At 40.4% G+C, this 16,098-nt stretch overlaps 1 protein-coding gene across 1 annotated transcript in view; it reads right to left on the reverse strand.

Annotated features, from left to right (window-relative positions):
- POM121C (POM121 transmembrane nucleoporin C) overlaps window positions 1–16,098 on the reverse strand; it is a 26,626-nt gene extending 10,528 nt beyond the window's left edge. The window contains exons 1-5 of the mRNA XM_072752890.1: window positions 15,474–16,098; window positions 13,890–14,105; window positions 13,435–13,593; window positions 11,713–11,793; window positions 9,610–9,781 (exon numbers count right to left, since the gene is read on the reverse strand). Coding sequence (XP_072608991.1) covers window positions 9,610–9,781; window positions 11,713–11,793; window positions 13,435–13,593; window positions 13,890–14,105; window positions 15,474–16,042 — 1,197 coding nt within the window. The 5' untranslated portion in view covers window positions 16,043–16,098. The remainder of the gene's footprint in view (window positions 1–9,609; window positions 9,782–11,712; window positions 11,794–13,434; window positions 13,594–13,889; window positions 14,106–15,473) is intronic.

Consider the following 16,098-nt stretch of genomic DNA (forward strand, 5'->3'; position numbering starts at 1 on the left):
AGGAACAGAACAAGGAAAGGAAGGCGGCAGGGAAGTATCAAGTGCTCCAAGAAGATAATAAATATCCTGGGCTGGCTGATACAGAGAACACAGAAAGGAACAACTGGGGACAAGGCCAGAGAGGCAAGCTATAGGGTTTGAAGTGCGGAAGGCAATGGTAAATATTCCTTCTTTGGAAAATAAGTCTTCTAAGACACATGGAGAGATCAATGCTGTACACAAAGAGGTTAGAGGACAGCTCATTTTTTTCAATAACTGGTCCCCATCCAACGTGTAATAATTTTACTATAAATATTATTTGAAATAATTCAAAGCTAGAATTTCTAGTTTGGATGGCTGTAGATCTGGGTATTTCCTAGCGTCCCCCTGGAAAAATACAGTTAAGTCAAAGATCTCTACTGTCATTTGCATCAAATATTAGGCCTGTAGCCTATACTGATTACTGAAGATAATCACTACCTCAGTACATTTTTTTTAAAGAGAAGTTTCAACATAAAGAACTTTCATATTAAACTCCTCTTTCTAAGACCTACTTCTGAGAACTTCTACATGCAAAGACCACACGTTAACAGGGCACTGGTCACTACTTAGAACACCAAATAGCAATTAGCATCAGTGGGTGTATTTCCCGCAGGGGGTCACATGCTCCACAATGAGTGAGGGCACTTATAATAAACTCTGACCCTCTTTCAGGCAGTGGCTGTGTTGTTCAAGAGCCACACTCCTGCTAGGGATGACAGCAAATGCTGAAGAAGGTGTGAGCTCCATCTGTGTGAAGGCATGGCAGTAAGGAAGAGCTAACTAGGGTGGTGAGACATCACAGAGATGAGAAGAGGAGCCAAGAGGTGAGCTCTCACCTTTAGGTCTCCTTTTTCTCTCATGGTGACTGCCAATTCCAAAATTAAAAGCTGCAGTTGAGAGCCTGAGAAAAGCTTTTGGCAGTCTCACATCGTTGGAAAGACAAAAATGAATTCAGGGCTTTCCAAAGTATAGGGGCCCTAACAAGACCTAAAGCTTTTCTTTTGGATTCCCAAGACTACAAGTGGGGATACAGGGGAAATCAGAAATAAACTAGCCCTCATAAGAACCGGCAACCAACTCAGAATCATGTCAAGTCCACCCAGACAGAAGTAATCTGCCCCTATCCTAGCTACTGCCTGAGGTAAAATAAAAAAGCAAAACGTCTCTGGAGAAAGATACCATCATTCAGAGCTTCAAGTCACCATTACATTTTTTTCCCCAATGTCTGACATAAAAAAGCAACAACAAAAATCAAGTATATAAGAAAGTAGTATTAAGTTTTTTTTTTTTTTTTTTTATTTATGATAGTCATACAGAGAGAAAGAGAGAGGCAGAGACACAGGCAGAGGGAGAAGCAGGCTCCATGCACCGGGAGCCTGATGTGGGATTCGATCCCGGGTCTCCAGGATCGCGCCCTGGGCCAAAGGCAGGCGCCAAACCGCTGCGCCACCCAGGGATCCCAAGAAAGTAGTATTTACCCAATCCCCCAGAGGAAAAAAGCAGACATCAGAAATAGACCACAGAAGATTCAAATACCGGAGTTACTGAACAAGACTTTGGAATATTATTATAATAATTTAAATGACAACATGGAAAATTCTGGCAGATAAGCCTAAGAAAGATAACAATAATGCTTTAAGAATGTGATGGATCAGGGATCCCTGGGTGGCGCAGCGGTTTGGCGCCTGCCTTTGGCCCAGGGCACGATCCTGGAGACCCGGGATCGAATCCCACGTCGGGCTCCCGGTGCATGGAGCCTGCTTCTCCCTCTGCCTGTGTCTCTGCCTCTCTCCCTCTCTGTATGACTATCATAAATAAATAATAAAAAAAAATTAAAAAAAAAAAAAAAAAAAAGAATGTGATGGATCAGCTAAAATAGCACAAAGCTAAAGAAAAATCTGTAAACTGAACCAGGGAAGTACTGGAGGTGAGGAGACAAAAGGATGGGAAACACAGACAGACATGGGACCAACAGAAAAGGTCTAACGTGTCCTGGACACCAAGAAAAGAAAGAAAATAGGGCAGAACAACATCTGAAAAGAAAATGGTTGAGGTGTTTCAAAACCATCAAAAGACATCAAGCCACATGACAAATTCCAAGGAATATAAATCATAAGTGAGCACTTTATAAAATTTCTCAAGTGAAGCTGAAACATTTACCAAACTGAACATGTGCTGGGCCACAAAGCAAATCTCAAAAAATTTGAAAAAGGAACTTCCTATCTACAAAAACCTGTATCAGGGGTGCTGGGATGGCTCAGTCAGTTCAGTGGCCAACTCCTGGTTTTGGCTGAGGTTGTGATCTCAGGGTTGTGGGACTGAGCCCCACACTGGGCTTTGCACTCGTGCAACATCTGCTTGAGACTCTCTCTCCCTCCCCCATCCTGACCTTGAGCACACTCTCTCTCTGAAATAAATCTTACAGAAACCCTCAAAAAACAAAAAACTAACCCTATACCAAACAGCATATATAACAAGAAATGAGGAAAGCACTCCCTTTGAGATCAGGAAAAACAAGGATGTTTGCTATCACTTCTATTTAACATTGTACTTCAGGTCTTAACCAAATATAGTAAGTCCCCAATAATATAAGGATAGGAAAAAGAAAAAGAAAAAAAGAAGCTGTCACTGTAGACAGCATGATGTACACACAAAAATCCTAAAAAATATACAAAAGAATATTGTGGAATTTAGCAAATTTTCTGAATATAATAATCAGTTGTATTTGTGTACATCAGCAACAGATTTTAACATACTATTTATAGTAGCATCAAAAAAATATATATCTAGAAATAAGTTTAATATGTAGGACCACTACACGGAGCAGTTAAAGATGATATAAAGAAATAAAAGAGGGATCCCTGGGTGGTTCAGCGGCTGAGTGTCTGCCTTTGGCTCAGGGCATGGTCCTGAGGTCTAAGATTGAGTCCCATATCGGGCTCCCTGTGAGGAGCCTGCTTCTCTGTCAGCCTATGTCTCTGCCTCTCTCTCTCTCTTGAATGAATAAAATCTTAAAAAAAAAAAAAAGAAATGAAAGATATCCCATGTTCATGGATTGGGAGATTCAACATGTAAAAAATATCATCTCTCTAAAAAAATTGGTAGATTAAAGGCAATCTTAATATCTCAACAAGTGTCCTTTCTTTTGATAGAAACTGACGAGCTGATTCTAAACTGACAAGGAAATGCAAAAGGTCAAGATCCAAGACAATTCTGAAGAGGAAGAAGAGAAGAAAGTTGGATGACTTATTCTACTACACATCAAAACTAAAAGACTATGTGGCACAGGGTAGAAAAAAAGATGGGGGGACACCTGGGTGGCTCAGTGGTTGAGCGTCTGCCTTTGGCTCAGGGCATGATTCCGGAGTCCAGGGGTCGAGTCCCACAGGCTTCCTGAATGGAGCCTGCTTCTCCCTCTGCCTGTGTCTCTGCCTCTCTCTCATGAATAAATAAATAAAATCTTAAAAAAAAAAAAAAAAGATGGGTATAGGGCACAAAAATAGACTAATGGAACAGAACAGATCTAGAAATAATCCATGTATTAGGGACATTTAAATTATAACAAAGGCAGTGCTACAGAGCAATAGGGAAGGGATGGTCCATTCTTTCAATAAATGTTGCTAAGAAAAAAGAAAATGTTGCTAAGTGGATATTTATATGGAAAAACACTAATTTTGATCGCTACGCTACCTCACACCATATACAAAAATCAACTTTAGGTGGATTACAGATCCAAATGTGAAAGAAAAAGAATAAAGCTTCTAGAAGGTAGTATAATATCATCATGACTTTAAGTAGACAAATAATTCCTATACAATGTACACAATACATTAACCGTAAGTGTAAAGTGAAGAAAATGAAGCAGTGAGACAGAGTAGAACAGTGATTTAACACAATTTATAGAGAACTTGTATATAGAATATATAAAGAATTTCTATAAATCAGAAAGGAAGTACGAATGGCCAATGAATAGTTCACACCTCTATTTCATTAGCAATCAACAATTACAATTATAACCATAAATTACAACCACAACAAAATACTTCACACCCGTTGGAATGGGTCATTAAAGAGACTGGAGACACCAAGTGTTAGTGAGGATGTATAACCACAGGAACAAAACCTCATACTGTACTGGTAAGAGTATCAACTGAAACAACTTTAAAAAATGATTTAATATCTACTACAACTGAATATTACACATACTTTATATATGTTTACCAAAAGACTTAACACAAGAATATTCATAGCAACATTATGCATATGGAAATCCAAATGTCCAACAGGAGGAAAAATTAATTATGGTATATTCACATAAAGAAAATGAACACAGAATAAGACTTGCTGCTACATGCAACAACTTGGATGCTAGATGCCATCTCATAAGGAAAAACAGTGGGTGAAAGAAGCCAAACACAAATAAAGCATATGCTGGTCTCCATTTATATAAAGTTTAAAAATAGGTAAGACTATATAGTGGTAATACTCAAGAAGGAAGGAGGAGATATGAGGGGGGCTTCTGGGTGTTGAAAATGATTATTTGACCTAGGTGGTGATAACATGGAACTGTACACTTATGATATTTATTTTTCTACATTATACTCTAATTTAAAATTTTTTTCAATATAGATTTGACACAGAATGCTATGCAATATGTGATCAAAAAGACAACAAAAGCATATAATGTCATGATCCCATTTGTGTAACACAGACCAAAAAATTCTGTGTACTGGGCAGCCCCAGTGGTGCAGCAGTTTAGCACCGCCTGCAGCCCAGGGTGTGATCCTGGAGACCCAGGATGGAGTCCCACGTCGGGCTTCCTGCATGGATCCTGCTTCTCCCTCTGCCAGTCTCTGCCTCTCTCTCTCTCTCTCTCTCTCTCTCTCACTCTCTCTGAATAAATAAATCTTAAAAAAAAAAAAATTCTGTGTATTATCTGTTTGCACACATAGTACAAATGTTAACAACAGGTACCTACCTATGGGATGAAGACCGGGACAGCAAGGATAGGGAAATTTTTTTTTTTAATGATTTTATTTGAGAGACAGAGAGTACACACATAGAGGGAGAGGGAGAGGAAGCAGCAGACTCCTTGATGAGCAGGGAGCCTGACTCAGGGCCTGATCCCAGGGAGATCATGACATGAGCTGAAAGCAGCTGCTTAGCTGACTGAGTCACCCAGGCACCCCAAGAACAGGGGAATTTTATCTTACTTTTTTTTTTTAATTTTATCTTACTTAACAGCTATCTACACCTAACCCCCCCCTTTTTTAAGATTTTATTTATTTATTCATGAGAGATACAGAGACATAGAGGCAGAAGCAGGCTCCTCACAGGGACCCGATACAGGACTTGATCCCTAGATCCAGGATCATGCCCTGAGCCGAAGGCAGACACTCAACCGCTGAGCCACTCAGGGTCCCTTAAAAACTTTTTGAAACCAGGAAAAGCAAAGCAGTACTTGCAGCACATGTCATAAACTCCAACGAGCAGAGTACACAGTAAAAAGTTTTCCTTCTACCTCATAGTTACTCCTGGTTTCTAGTAAAATGTCTCAAAATTATTCTATGCATATTAAAAGATTAAAGAAACCAGCCGCACAAATAACAGAGGACAGTATATACACAGTTCCGCACCTTGCTTTTGTTCTGTATTTTTGAATTCACACCAGTGCCTATTAAGCTACCTTATTCTTTTTGATAGTTACATAGTATTGTATGTAGCTTATAAAACTTATGGAAATACTGTTAACCAGTCCCCCTCCCCAAGATACATTTACATTGTTTCCAAGCTTCTGCTATTAAAATACCACAATCAACACCCTCCTATATACTCATGAGTATACAAAGAGAATTAACTCCTAAAAGCAAACCTACTGGATCAAAAGGCACATACATCTCTAATATTGATAATTACTGCCATACTGCTCTCCAGAGAACTGTATAAATTGACATTCCCAACAGCAATGCATGAGAAGCCTGTTTTTGCAAACACTTTTATGGTTTTTATTTTACATTTAAATATTTAGTTCATTTGGAATGTTTCTCTAATATGTGAAAATCTGTCCAAACTCCTTCATAAAAGACACAAATATGGGGCACCTGGGTGGTTCAGTGGTTGAATGACTCTTGATTTTGGTTTACATCATGATCTCAGGGTTGTGGGATCCAGTCCTGTAGCAGTAGGCTCCATGCCCAGCATGGAGCCCAAGGTGGGGCTTGAACTCATGACTCTCTGACCAAGACCTGAGCTGAGATCAAGAATCAACTGCTTAACCAATTGAGCCATCCAGGCACCCCAGAACAATTTTTTTTTTTTAAACAGATTTTATTTTTAAGTAATCACTATATCCAATGTGCGACTTGAACTCATGACCACAAGGATCTAGAGTTGCATAATCCACCAGAAAGGCACATTCTACTGTATAGAATTTTAATTAATACATGCAGAGAGAATAAGAGAATTAGATTACCACCATCTTGCAACCTAATAAAATCATGGACCTAGGCAAAGATGATATATGGCTGCGAAAATCAAATGAAAAACAGAGAACTTAAAATGGAAGAATTGGACTGAAAACAGCTAAGCTCAGGGATCATTACTAACCTCCAAAAAGGGAGGCACCTCATGCGCTCCTGGGGTGATGCAATCACAAGTACAGAGTATCACCTGTGCAATGTTCTGCCAAATAACTGAACTCTAATCTAATCAAGCCTCAGGACTCACCTTCCCGTTTACAAACATAGGGGATCCTGTACATGTTAAAATGATGCCACAATGACAGAAAATTAATCCAGAATGTGGGAAATTCCACAGAACAAAATGATCCAGTTTTTTTTTTAAAAGGCATGAAAAAAATAGTAGTATTACAGATTCAGAGAGTCTAAGAAACATAGGAACCAAATGTAAAAGAATTGATGTTTGGTCCCTCATTCAAACAAAGGAACTGTAATAAGTTTAGGATAACATGGGCAATCTGAACATGGAGCAATACTAACTAATATTAAAAATTATTGGGGCAACTGGGTGGCTCAGTCAGTTAAGCATGAGCCTCCGGTCATGATCTCAGGGTCCTGGGATGATGCCCTGCATTGGGTTCCCTGCTCAGCGGGGAGTCTGCTTCTCCCCCTCCCTCTTCCACTGTGATCTCTTTTGCTCTCACTTTCAAATGATTAAATATAAATCTTTAAAAAAAAAAAAGTTATTGCTGTTTAGGAGGAATAATGGTGCTGTGGTCATTAATGTTTAAAAAAGTTTTAAAACACACTGAAGAGGGATTCCTGGGTGGCTCAGAGGTTAAGTGCCTGCCTTCAGCCCAGGGCATGATCCTGGAGACCCAGGATCAAATCCCACGTCAGGCTCACTGCATGGAGCCTGCTTCTCCCTCTGCCTATGTCTCTGCCTCTCTCTCTCTCTCTCATGAATAAATAAAATCTTTAAAAAAATAAAAATAAAAAAAATAATAAAACACACTGAAGAAATGACAGGTTTGTAATTTACTGTAAAACGCAACTCCAGGGCAAAAACAGGGTGGGGATGGACTGATGAAATAAAACAAAATGCTAGTAACTAACTAGTGAAGCTATAGGGATGTCCATTAGATTCCCTTTCCTTTTGTATGCATTTGAAATTTGACATAATAAAAAGATTTTAAGAACGGATGAGTACAGACATACTTTGTTTTATTGTACTTTGCAAACGTTGCTGTTTTGAACAAATTGAAGGTTTGTGGCAACTCTGTTCAAGCAAGGCTTATTGGTGGCGTTTTCCTAACAGCATTCGCTCACTTCCTGTCTCTGTCTCACATTTGGTTAAGTGTTGCAATATTTCCAACTTTTTATTATTATTCCCTTTGTTAGGGTGATCTGTGATCAGTCATCCTTGATGTTACTATTGTAATTATTTTGAGAAGCCACATACCACACCTTTAAAAGGTGGCAGACTTAACTGATAAATATGTGTGCTCTGTCCCATTAACTGGCAGTTCTCCCATCTCTCTCCCTCTCTTCTGGCCTATTTGCTGAAAGACTACAATGCTGCAATTATACCAGTTGACAACCCTTATAGTAGCCTCTTAAGTGTTCAACTGAAAGGAAGAGTTGCACATCTCACACGTTAAATCAGAAGCTACAAATGAGCAAGCTTAGTGAGGAAGGCAGGTCAAAAGCCAAATCAGGCTGAAAGCTAGGCTTTTTGCACCAAACAGCCAAGTTGTGAGCCCCAAGGAAAAGTCCTTGAAGGAAATTAAAAGTACTACTGTAATGAACACATGAATATATGAATGAAAAAAAAAAGGAATGTATGAATGATAAGAAAGTGAAAAGGCCTTATTGTTGATCTGGAGAAAGTCTGAGTGGTCTGGGTAGAGGATCAAACCAGCCACAACATTGCCTTAAGCCAAAGCCTAAACCAGAGCAAAGCCTAACCCTTTAATTCCATGAAGGCTGAGAGGTGAGAACATTGCAGGAGAGAAGTCTGGAGCTAGTAGAGGCTGACTCAGTGAGGTAAGAAGACATCTCCCTAACAAGGGGAAACAGCAGGGGCTGATGTAGAAGCTGCAGTAGGTCATCCACAAGATCTAGCTAAGATCATTAATTAAAGGGGCTACAGCAAACAACGGGAATTTCAAGACAGAGAGCCTATACTGGAAAAAGATGCCATCCAGGACTTTCATAAAGTTTCATAAACTACAAAGAAGTCAGTGCCTGGCTTCAAAAGACAGGCTGATTCTCTTGTTAGGGGTCAATATGGCTGGTGACTAAGCTGAAGCCAGTACTCATTAACCATTCTGAAAATCCTAGGGCTCTTGAGAATTATCCTCAATCTGCCTGTTGTGGTGTTATTCCTAGAACTGCTCAGGCTTAGGCCTTCATCTTTCATTTACATTATTGTAAAAGCCTTCTGGATTACCTTATCTCAAAAGCATTCTTCTCTCAAACTCTTCTTCCATGCACACTTTATTTTTTTTCTAGCTACTATATAAAGTACCCGCTATTGACATGTACTGTAATGGATATTTTTTAAGCATTACCTACAATCTTTATTTTATAATAATCCTTGGGAGATGAAAAAAGAGAAGTTAAAGTGATTTACCTGCCCAAAGCCCTATAGCTACTAAGTGTCAGAACTAAAATGTGAATCTGAATCTGTCTGGTAGCAAAGCTCACTCGGTTCCCTAGGCCATACTTTATTCTCTAAGAAAGAGTAATTTTTTTCTAAAAAAGAATTAAATTCTAAAAATTATAATATTTAAAAAACTTTCACTAAATTCTCAATGACAATAAGTTGAATTTCACGACTCAGTGCAATTTAATCAATCAAATTAGTATTATTTTCTGAATTATTCATCCTTTGTCCATTTATCTGGAATACTGGCTGTTTGGTATCAGGTGTCCCCACATGAACTGGTTTATTTTCTGGGATTTCTATTTTGTCCCCTGGGTCTAAGCATCCATTTGATGATCTGTACCTTCTTTTAGCTCAGAGGTAATCCTAATATCTGAAGGATGGAATGAGGTTAGTAAACACTGGCTAATCAATTAATTAATGCTCAGAACACCTTTCTCCCATGCATCAAGATGAACATACCTGAGAGAAACCTCGAGTAGAACTGTAAGAACTAGTAATGGCATTGCGACTGGAGCTAGGGATGCCACCTGTGTACGTGCTCGTCAAGGAGCTCATGGAAGAGGTGCGAGATCTCTTATTCGAGTGGTCATCTGAGCTCTGGGAATTGAGACCTCTCTTCAGAGAGCCAGGCCTAATAAGAAAGAAAAAGACAGTGAGCTGTGCAACATTCTTTTAAGGCTTCATCCATGGTCACAAAACATTTCTTAAATAAACTCAATTTTTTTTAAATTGAATTTTTTAAATTTTTTAAATTTTTTAATTTTTTTAAAAATGAAGCTCTTAATACTATAGTTACCATTTCAGCTAAATATCTCAGACAAAGCCAGGAAGGGAAAGACAAATATCTTAAAAATTAAATGCATGATTTCACTTATATAATATTCTTGAAAAAAATGCACACTAATCTACAGTGACAAAAAGCAGATTAATGGATGCCTGGGGATGGGGGCAGGACTGGAGGGAGGTGTTACTAATGGGCATGGGGCAACTTTTGAAGGTGGCCGTTATGTTTATTACCTTGGCTATGGCGATGGTATAACAGGTGTATACAAGTCAGAACTTACCAAATTGTACACTTCATTTATTTATTTTTTAAGGATTTACTTATTTATTCATTCATTCATTCATTCATTCATTCATTCATTCATTCATCATATATATATATAGAGAGAGAGAGAGAGAAAGAGAGGCAGAGACACAGGAGGAGGGAGAAGTAGGCTCCATGCTGGGAGCCCGACATGGGACTCGATCCCGGGACTCCAGGATCACGCCCTGGGCAAAAGGCAGGCGCCAAACCACTGAGCCATCCAGGGATCCCCAAACTGTACACTTTAAAAAAAGCACAATCTGTCAATTATCCCTCAATAAACCTACAAAAAAAAAAACAGAGTTAAGAGAAACCAACCAGTTTTTCTAAGCTTCCAACTAAAACATCTTTCCTTTACAATAGTTACCTAATCTCTGTTACAATGTAGATAACTCACTTTCCCCTATAGTAATGAATGTTAACTACAGGCTAATTTATTCTTACACTCAAAATGTATTTCCTCCAACTTCCACCTATAGTTCACCTGGGCATCTGTTTGGAGCCAAATCAAACAACTGTTGGCCTTTTCTTCATGCAACTGCTGTTTAGGTTTCTGGAGACCATTATCCTTCCCTCCCTCATTCCCTTAACTCCCCTTCATATTTTTTTTCCCCTTGGATCGATACTTTATACTTTCAAAATCCACTCAAACACCACCACCCTGTAACATTTTACAACTGCTTCACTCACTCAGAACACAGGTCAGGTTGTGTTTATCCTCTTACAGTGCAGACATCGACCCAAACACAACACTGCATGGACAATCTGAACATAATTGAGAAAAGCACAATTACCCCTCACTTGCTCCATTCTAGTCTCTGTTCTATCAGCACAGACCGGAAGCACATTAGCTCTTTTGGCAGCCTTATCATCCTCCTAACTCAATAAGGATGTAAGTTACCACAAATCTTTTCATAAGCCACTTTCCTTCTCATCCAACTCTTAAATGTATTTAAACTCAAACATACAGGGGCATCTGGGTGGCTCAGTGGTTTAGTGCCACGTTCATCCCAGGGCCTGATCCTGGAGACCCGGGAACGAGTCCCACGTCAGACTCCCCGCATGGAGCCTGCTTCTCCCTCTGCCTGTGTCTCTGCCTCTTTCTCTCTCTGTGTGTCTATCATGAATTAATAAAATCTTTAAAAAAATAAACTCAAACGTACAAACTTAACATTTATCTTAAATTTCATACTGTTGCACTTTAACCTTTGCACAAACCTATTTATTATATAGTTATGAAATATATTTACAAACTCTTAGCTGTACCATATTTTTTATCCATATTAATGAAAAAGTACTAAAAGAAATTAGATGATAGTTATTATGGGACGTGACTTAAAATGTTGTTCTCAGATATCACAGATCTGTACCTGGACTAATAAAGCAATACAACCAACACAGAGGAAAACCTACAAGACAACAGTTCCAACCGTGCCCTTCCCCAGTCTACCTCATTCAGATGGATTCTCACATACTTAGGCACAAAAGAAGCGGGGACTCCGTTGGCCACCAGGGGCTCAAATGCTGAATGTCCACTCCCACTGCTATCATGGCGCCTGTGACAAATAAAAAACCCTCAATTAAATGAACTGACAGTTTTTTTTTTTTTCCTTAGAGTATCTTCTCATATTCCTATAATCTTACACTATTTCTTTTTTTTTTTTCTTACACTATTTCTATAGCATATAGGTTCTATGCTAGAAAGAAAAAGAAAAAGGCTGCTTCAAATCCTAAAGATTCTGAAAGGTAGATTTATTCTAGGATTGTCCTCATAATGAGTATAAAAATGCTTCAAGACCTTTTGAACTTACTCAGGTGTATTACTTGCTAACTTCTCTCCATAGTATTATAATCACAAATTTAATACCCTACCACCCACAAACAGATGTTTTAAAAACATTTTAGGGACTAACTCACACATCCCATAATGCTCTAGAGGTTAATAAGTCTGTTAGGGAAAAATTTCACATATCTCATGTAAGAACTGCCTATGCATGGTGTCCATAATCACTGCTTATTCCAAGCATGAGAAAGATAATACAGAATCCTGTTTTAGGCTCACCAGGGTCAAAAAAACTTAGAACTTGGATAATATGAGAGACCTATTTAGACCATAAGAATGATACCCTCTCCCACTGCCACATCCCCCACTCTTTGCCACCCCTGTTTAGCCAGTTGACATTAGTTCAAATTGTTCACTTTTAAGTCATTTCTACTCATCATGAGATCTTCCTTTGTTACATAAAAACACCTCCATTTATTAGTATCTCCCTACCTAACTTTGCATTGGCAGTATCAAAGACAGCCAACTTTGCCGGATATGAACAATCTGGTCTAGGTAATGGGGAGGAGGGCAATGGTTATATTTAACAAGAGTGGGGTCCACTGTCTTCTCAGAGTGCTTCCTTGATCAATGTATATAAAAAAAAAAACTTCCCTTATTAGTCTGTTATATGATCCTGTTGTGTGTTTTTGTTTTTAAACCTCTATACACTTACAATCTCTAATTCCTTATTTTATTACCCAAGGCCCATGGGGACTCTCTTGCTCACTGCCCTAATGCTGGAGCAGGCCCAGGCACAAACTTAGGTGCTCAATCTGTTGAATTAAAAGAGTGAAGTCCTTAACTGACTCTTGGAAAGCCATAAGCAGCTATGCATCATAACTAGTGACTTCAACCTCTGCTCTTTCCACACTTAGGAGACAGACGGTTCATTTTCATTAAAATAGCAGAAATCAAATAATGAAATTAGGTTTAGTCTCATTACCAATAAATCTACCATATTCCAGTCTTCACTTTGCTTCGACAAGCATTTCCTTCCGCACAAATATGACATTTGAATGGTGGTTACCCAAGTAATTAACACAAGCTGGTCAGGGAAAGATTTTTAGCATTCTCTCTCTCTCAAAAAAAAAAAAAAAAACTTTGAGCACATTTGTATCAAAAGTATGAGGCTAACATTGCTAATAGCTGTCAGCTTATGGAAAAGTTAAGTTATAAAATTTAACCTGCACTGCAGGAAACTAACAGCATTAAAGCCCTTGTTACTAAGCTCTTCCATGGAAGCCAAAGAAGGGCACCCACTGAGGCTCACAAACTGTGGAGTTAGTCCCTGCTTTTTGGGAGTGATCTGTATTTCAACAAATCACAGGAGTCTGTGTGGGTGGCCTATTTAGTACTCTGCAGGGTCTGTTACCTTCTTTTATTTTCCTGGCTATCAGAAAATATTTGATCTTCCTCCTCCACTGTCCTTTTCTTCCTCTCTTTGAGGGCACTCAGTACGGTCTCCTTTGCACATGGATCTGGGGCATTACTTGATGGTGAGGACAGCGTTGAGTTGATTGTCTGCTCTGGTCTATAATGAAAAACAAGATTCTGGCATTGAGATACATTAATAGCCATGTCATATAGCACAGATTTCAGTCATTGGACATCAGAAGCCAACCAATAAGCAAAACCATACAATGAAAGAAACTGCCCTTAGCAATGAAAGCTACAATTAAGTCCCACACAAAACAAAAAACTAGGGATTTCTGATTCAAATAAGCAGCTTCTTCCCTTTTTCGTTTCATAGTTGTTTTGTTAGAGGAACAGATATGGAAGAGTAAGTGGAAATAAACAGGAATTTATTCTGCCAGCAGTAACACTCACATTGGTGAACGAATCCATTTACTATCTGGAGGAGCAATCCTCACTGTCACTGGGCTGCACACCATTTTGGAATTACGAGCAGATAGCACAGTCTTCTTGTGATAACCATTCCAGCACACTGTAGGAAGTACCCCCAGAAGCGAATATTGGGCCTGCTGGATTGGATATCGTCTTCGAGGTGTTATTACAAACCGGTTTGATAAAGTCCCACAATCCCTATGGAGAATGGGAGACATGTTATAAAAACAAAGAAGCCTGAAAGAATGGCAGAAAATGTAAATTACTAAAGAATCATGTGGGTTAGGGATCCCTGAGTGGCGCAGCGGTTTGGCGCCTGCCTTTAGCCCAGGGCGCGATCCTGGAGACCCAGGATCGAATCCCACATCGGGCTCCCGGTGCATGGAGCCTGCTTCTCCCTCTGCCTGTGTCTCTGCCTCTCTCTCTCTCTGTGACTATCATAAATAAATAAAAATTAAAAAAAAAAAAATTTTAAAAAATAAAAAAAAACAAAGAATCATGTGGGTTATCTTCCAGAAAGCTTAAGCTGTTTTTTTTTTTTTTTTAAAAAAAAAGGTTTTTATTTAGAGAAAGCGAGCACACTTAAGAGAGGGGCAGAGGGAGAGGGAGAGAGAATGGCAAGCAGACTGTGCCCTGATCACACAGAGCCTGATGCAGACCCTTTCACCACCCTAAGATCAGGACCCAGGCAGAAATCAAGAGTAAGACGCTCAACCAACTGAGCCACCCAGGAGCCCCTTAAACTGCTTTTTGAGCCACACAAAACAAAGCATTTTTATGGCAATGGTTTCCCATTCCATCTAAGAATGGACAGCAGCAGCTGCTTAACAGCTGTCCCAAAGGACTTCGACAATTTTGCGAGGGAAATTGAAAACCCTGCCTACACATGTAAAACTGCAATGGAAGAAAAGTGCGTGTTAGGACATGCAAGGAGGAACTTTTCAAGAATTCTTAAGTCTTTTCGATCTTTTATGCTGAGTCATAAGTAATATACACCCAAATTCAAACATTTCTGACACCTAAAGTTCATCTTTCAACTAAATATAGTTATTGATAACCTAATATTTTCACCAGTTTTGTATTCTTTTGTAATGCTCAGCTGTTGGAGGTAAATGGGATTGCCTCTTTGACAATCAAGTTTTATCAAAGAGCAGTCTTCCGGGAACACCTCTTTGAGCCTGACTAACTGAAGTAATTGCTCCTGTTGGTTTAAAGGAAAAATGTAACAAAATATACTATATAACTACTCTCGAAAAGCGTAGATACTTTCACCAGAAGCAGGGATATTTTAGTAGTTTATCAAGTATTCTTCTAAATGCTATACTAAAATTCAGTTTTAAAAACTGTAAAAAAAAAAAAAAAAAAAAGGGAAGCAGCTCTGGCATCACATCTCATTCCAAAGGCTCAAGGAGGGCAGGCGGGACGGTTGACACACACCAAGGTGTTTCAAGAGGACAAAGCGATACAGAGTCCACTTTGGACTTAATGAAAAAGAAAATCGGATTTAAAAATCAAGCCCTCCATTCAAAGCCGGTCAACAGAGAGGAGGGTGTGGGCGTATCTTACCGGTGGGAAGGCCTCCTAGGGGGTCGGAGAAGAGGAGTGGGGAGAGAGGGATGAGAGTGCACAAGATGGGCCGAGTGCGCAGGCGGCGCGGCGCGAGCGGGTGTTCGGCGGCGGCCAGGCCTCTCCAGTAGGTCCCTGGCCTCCGGGGCGGGTGCAGGCTGCGGGGGGCCGGGCTTGCCCAGGTAACTGCCCATGAGGAGCAGTTCGGCGGCGTCCGGTCCTTCGAGCAGGGTCCGCGACTCTAGGAGGTTTCCGTTCACCGCCGACTTAGCCGGGGGCGAGGCGTGCAGGGGCCGCTGACGCCGCGCGTTCCGAACGAGAGAGGAAAGGGCGCGCGAACCGCGGGGCTCGCGGCTCAGTCCCCACCAGGCCGCGGTGGCCCCCACGGCCAGCCAGGCCAGCGCCGCCGCCGCCGGCACCAGGTACAGCACGAGGCCGAACAGCGACAGGCCGAGGACCACCGCCCCGGCCGGGCCGCCGCAGCCCCCTCCCCGGCCCCGGCCGTCCCTGACGCTCGCTATTGGCCGCCGCCGCTCGCCTCCGCCAGCCGCCGCAGCCGCCGGAGACATCGCGGCTCCGCGCCGCGGAGAAGACTTAAATATCCCAGCGTGCACCGCGCCGTGCG

Source organism: Vulpes vulpes, chromosome 3, assembly GCF_048418805.1.
Source record: "Vulpes vulpes isolate BD-2025 chromosome 3, VulVul3, whole genome shotgun sequence".
In the NCBI taxonomy this organism is placed as follows: domain Eukaryota; kingdom Metazoa; phylum Chordata; class Mammalia; order Carnivora; family Canidae; genus Vulpes; species Vulpes vulpes.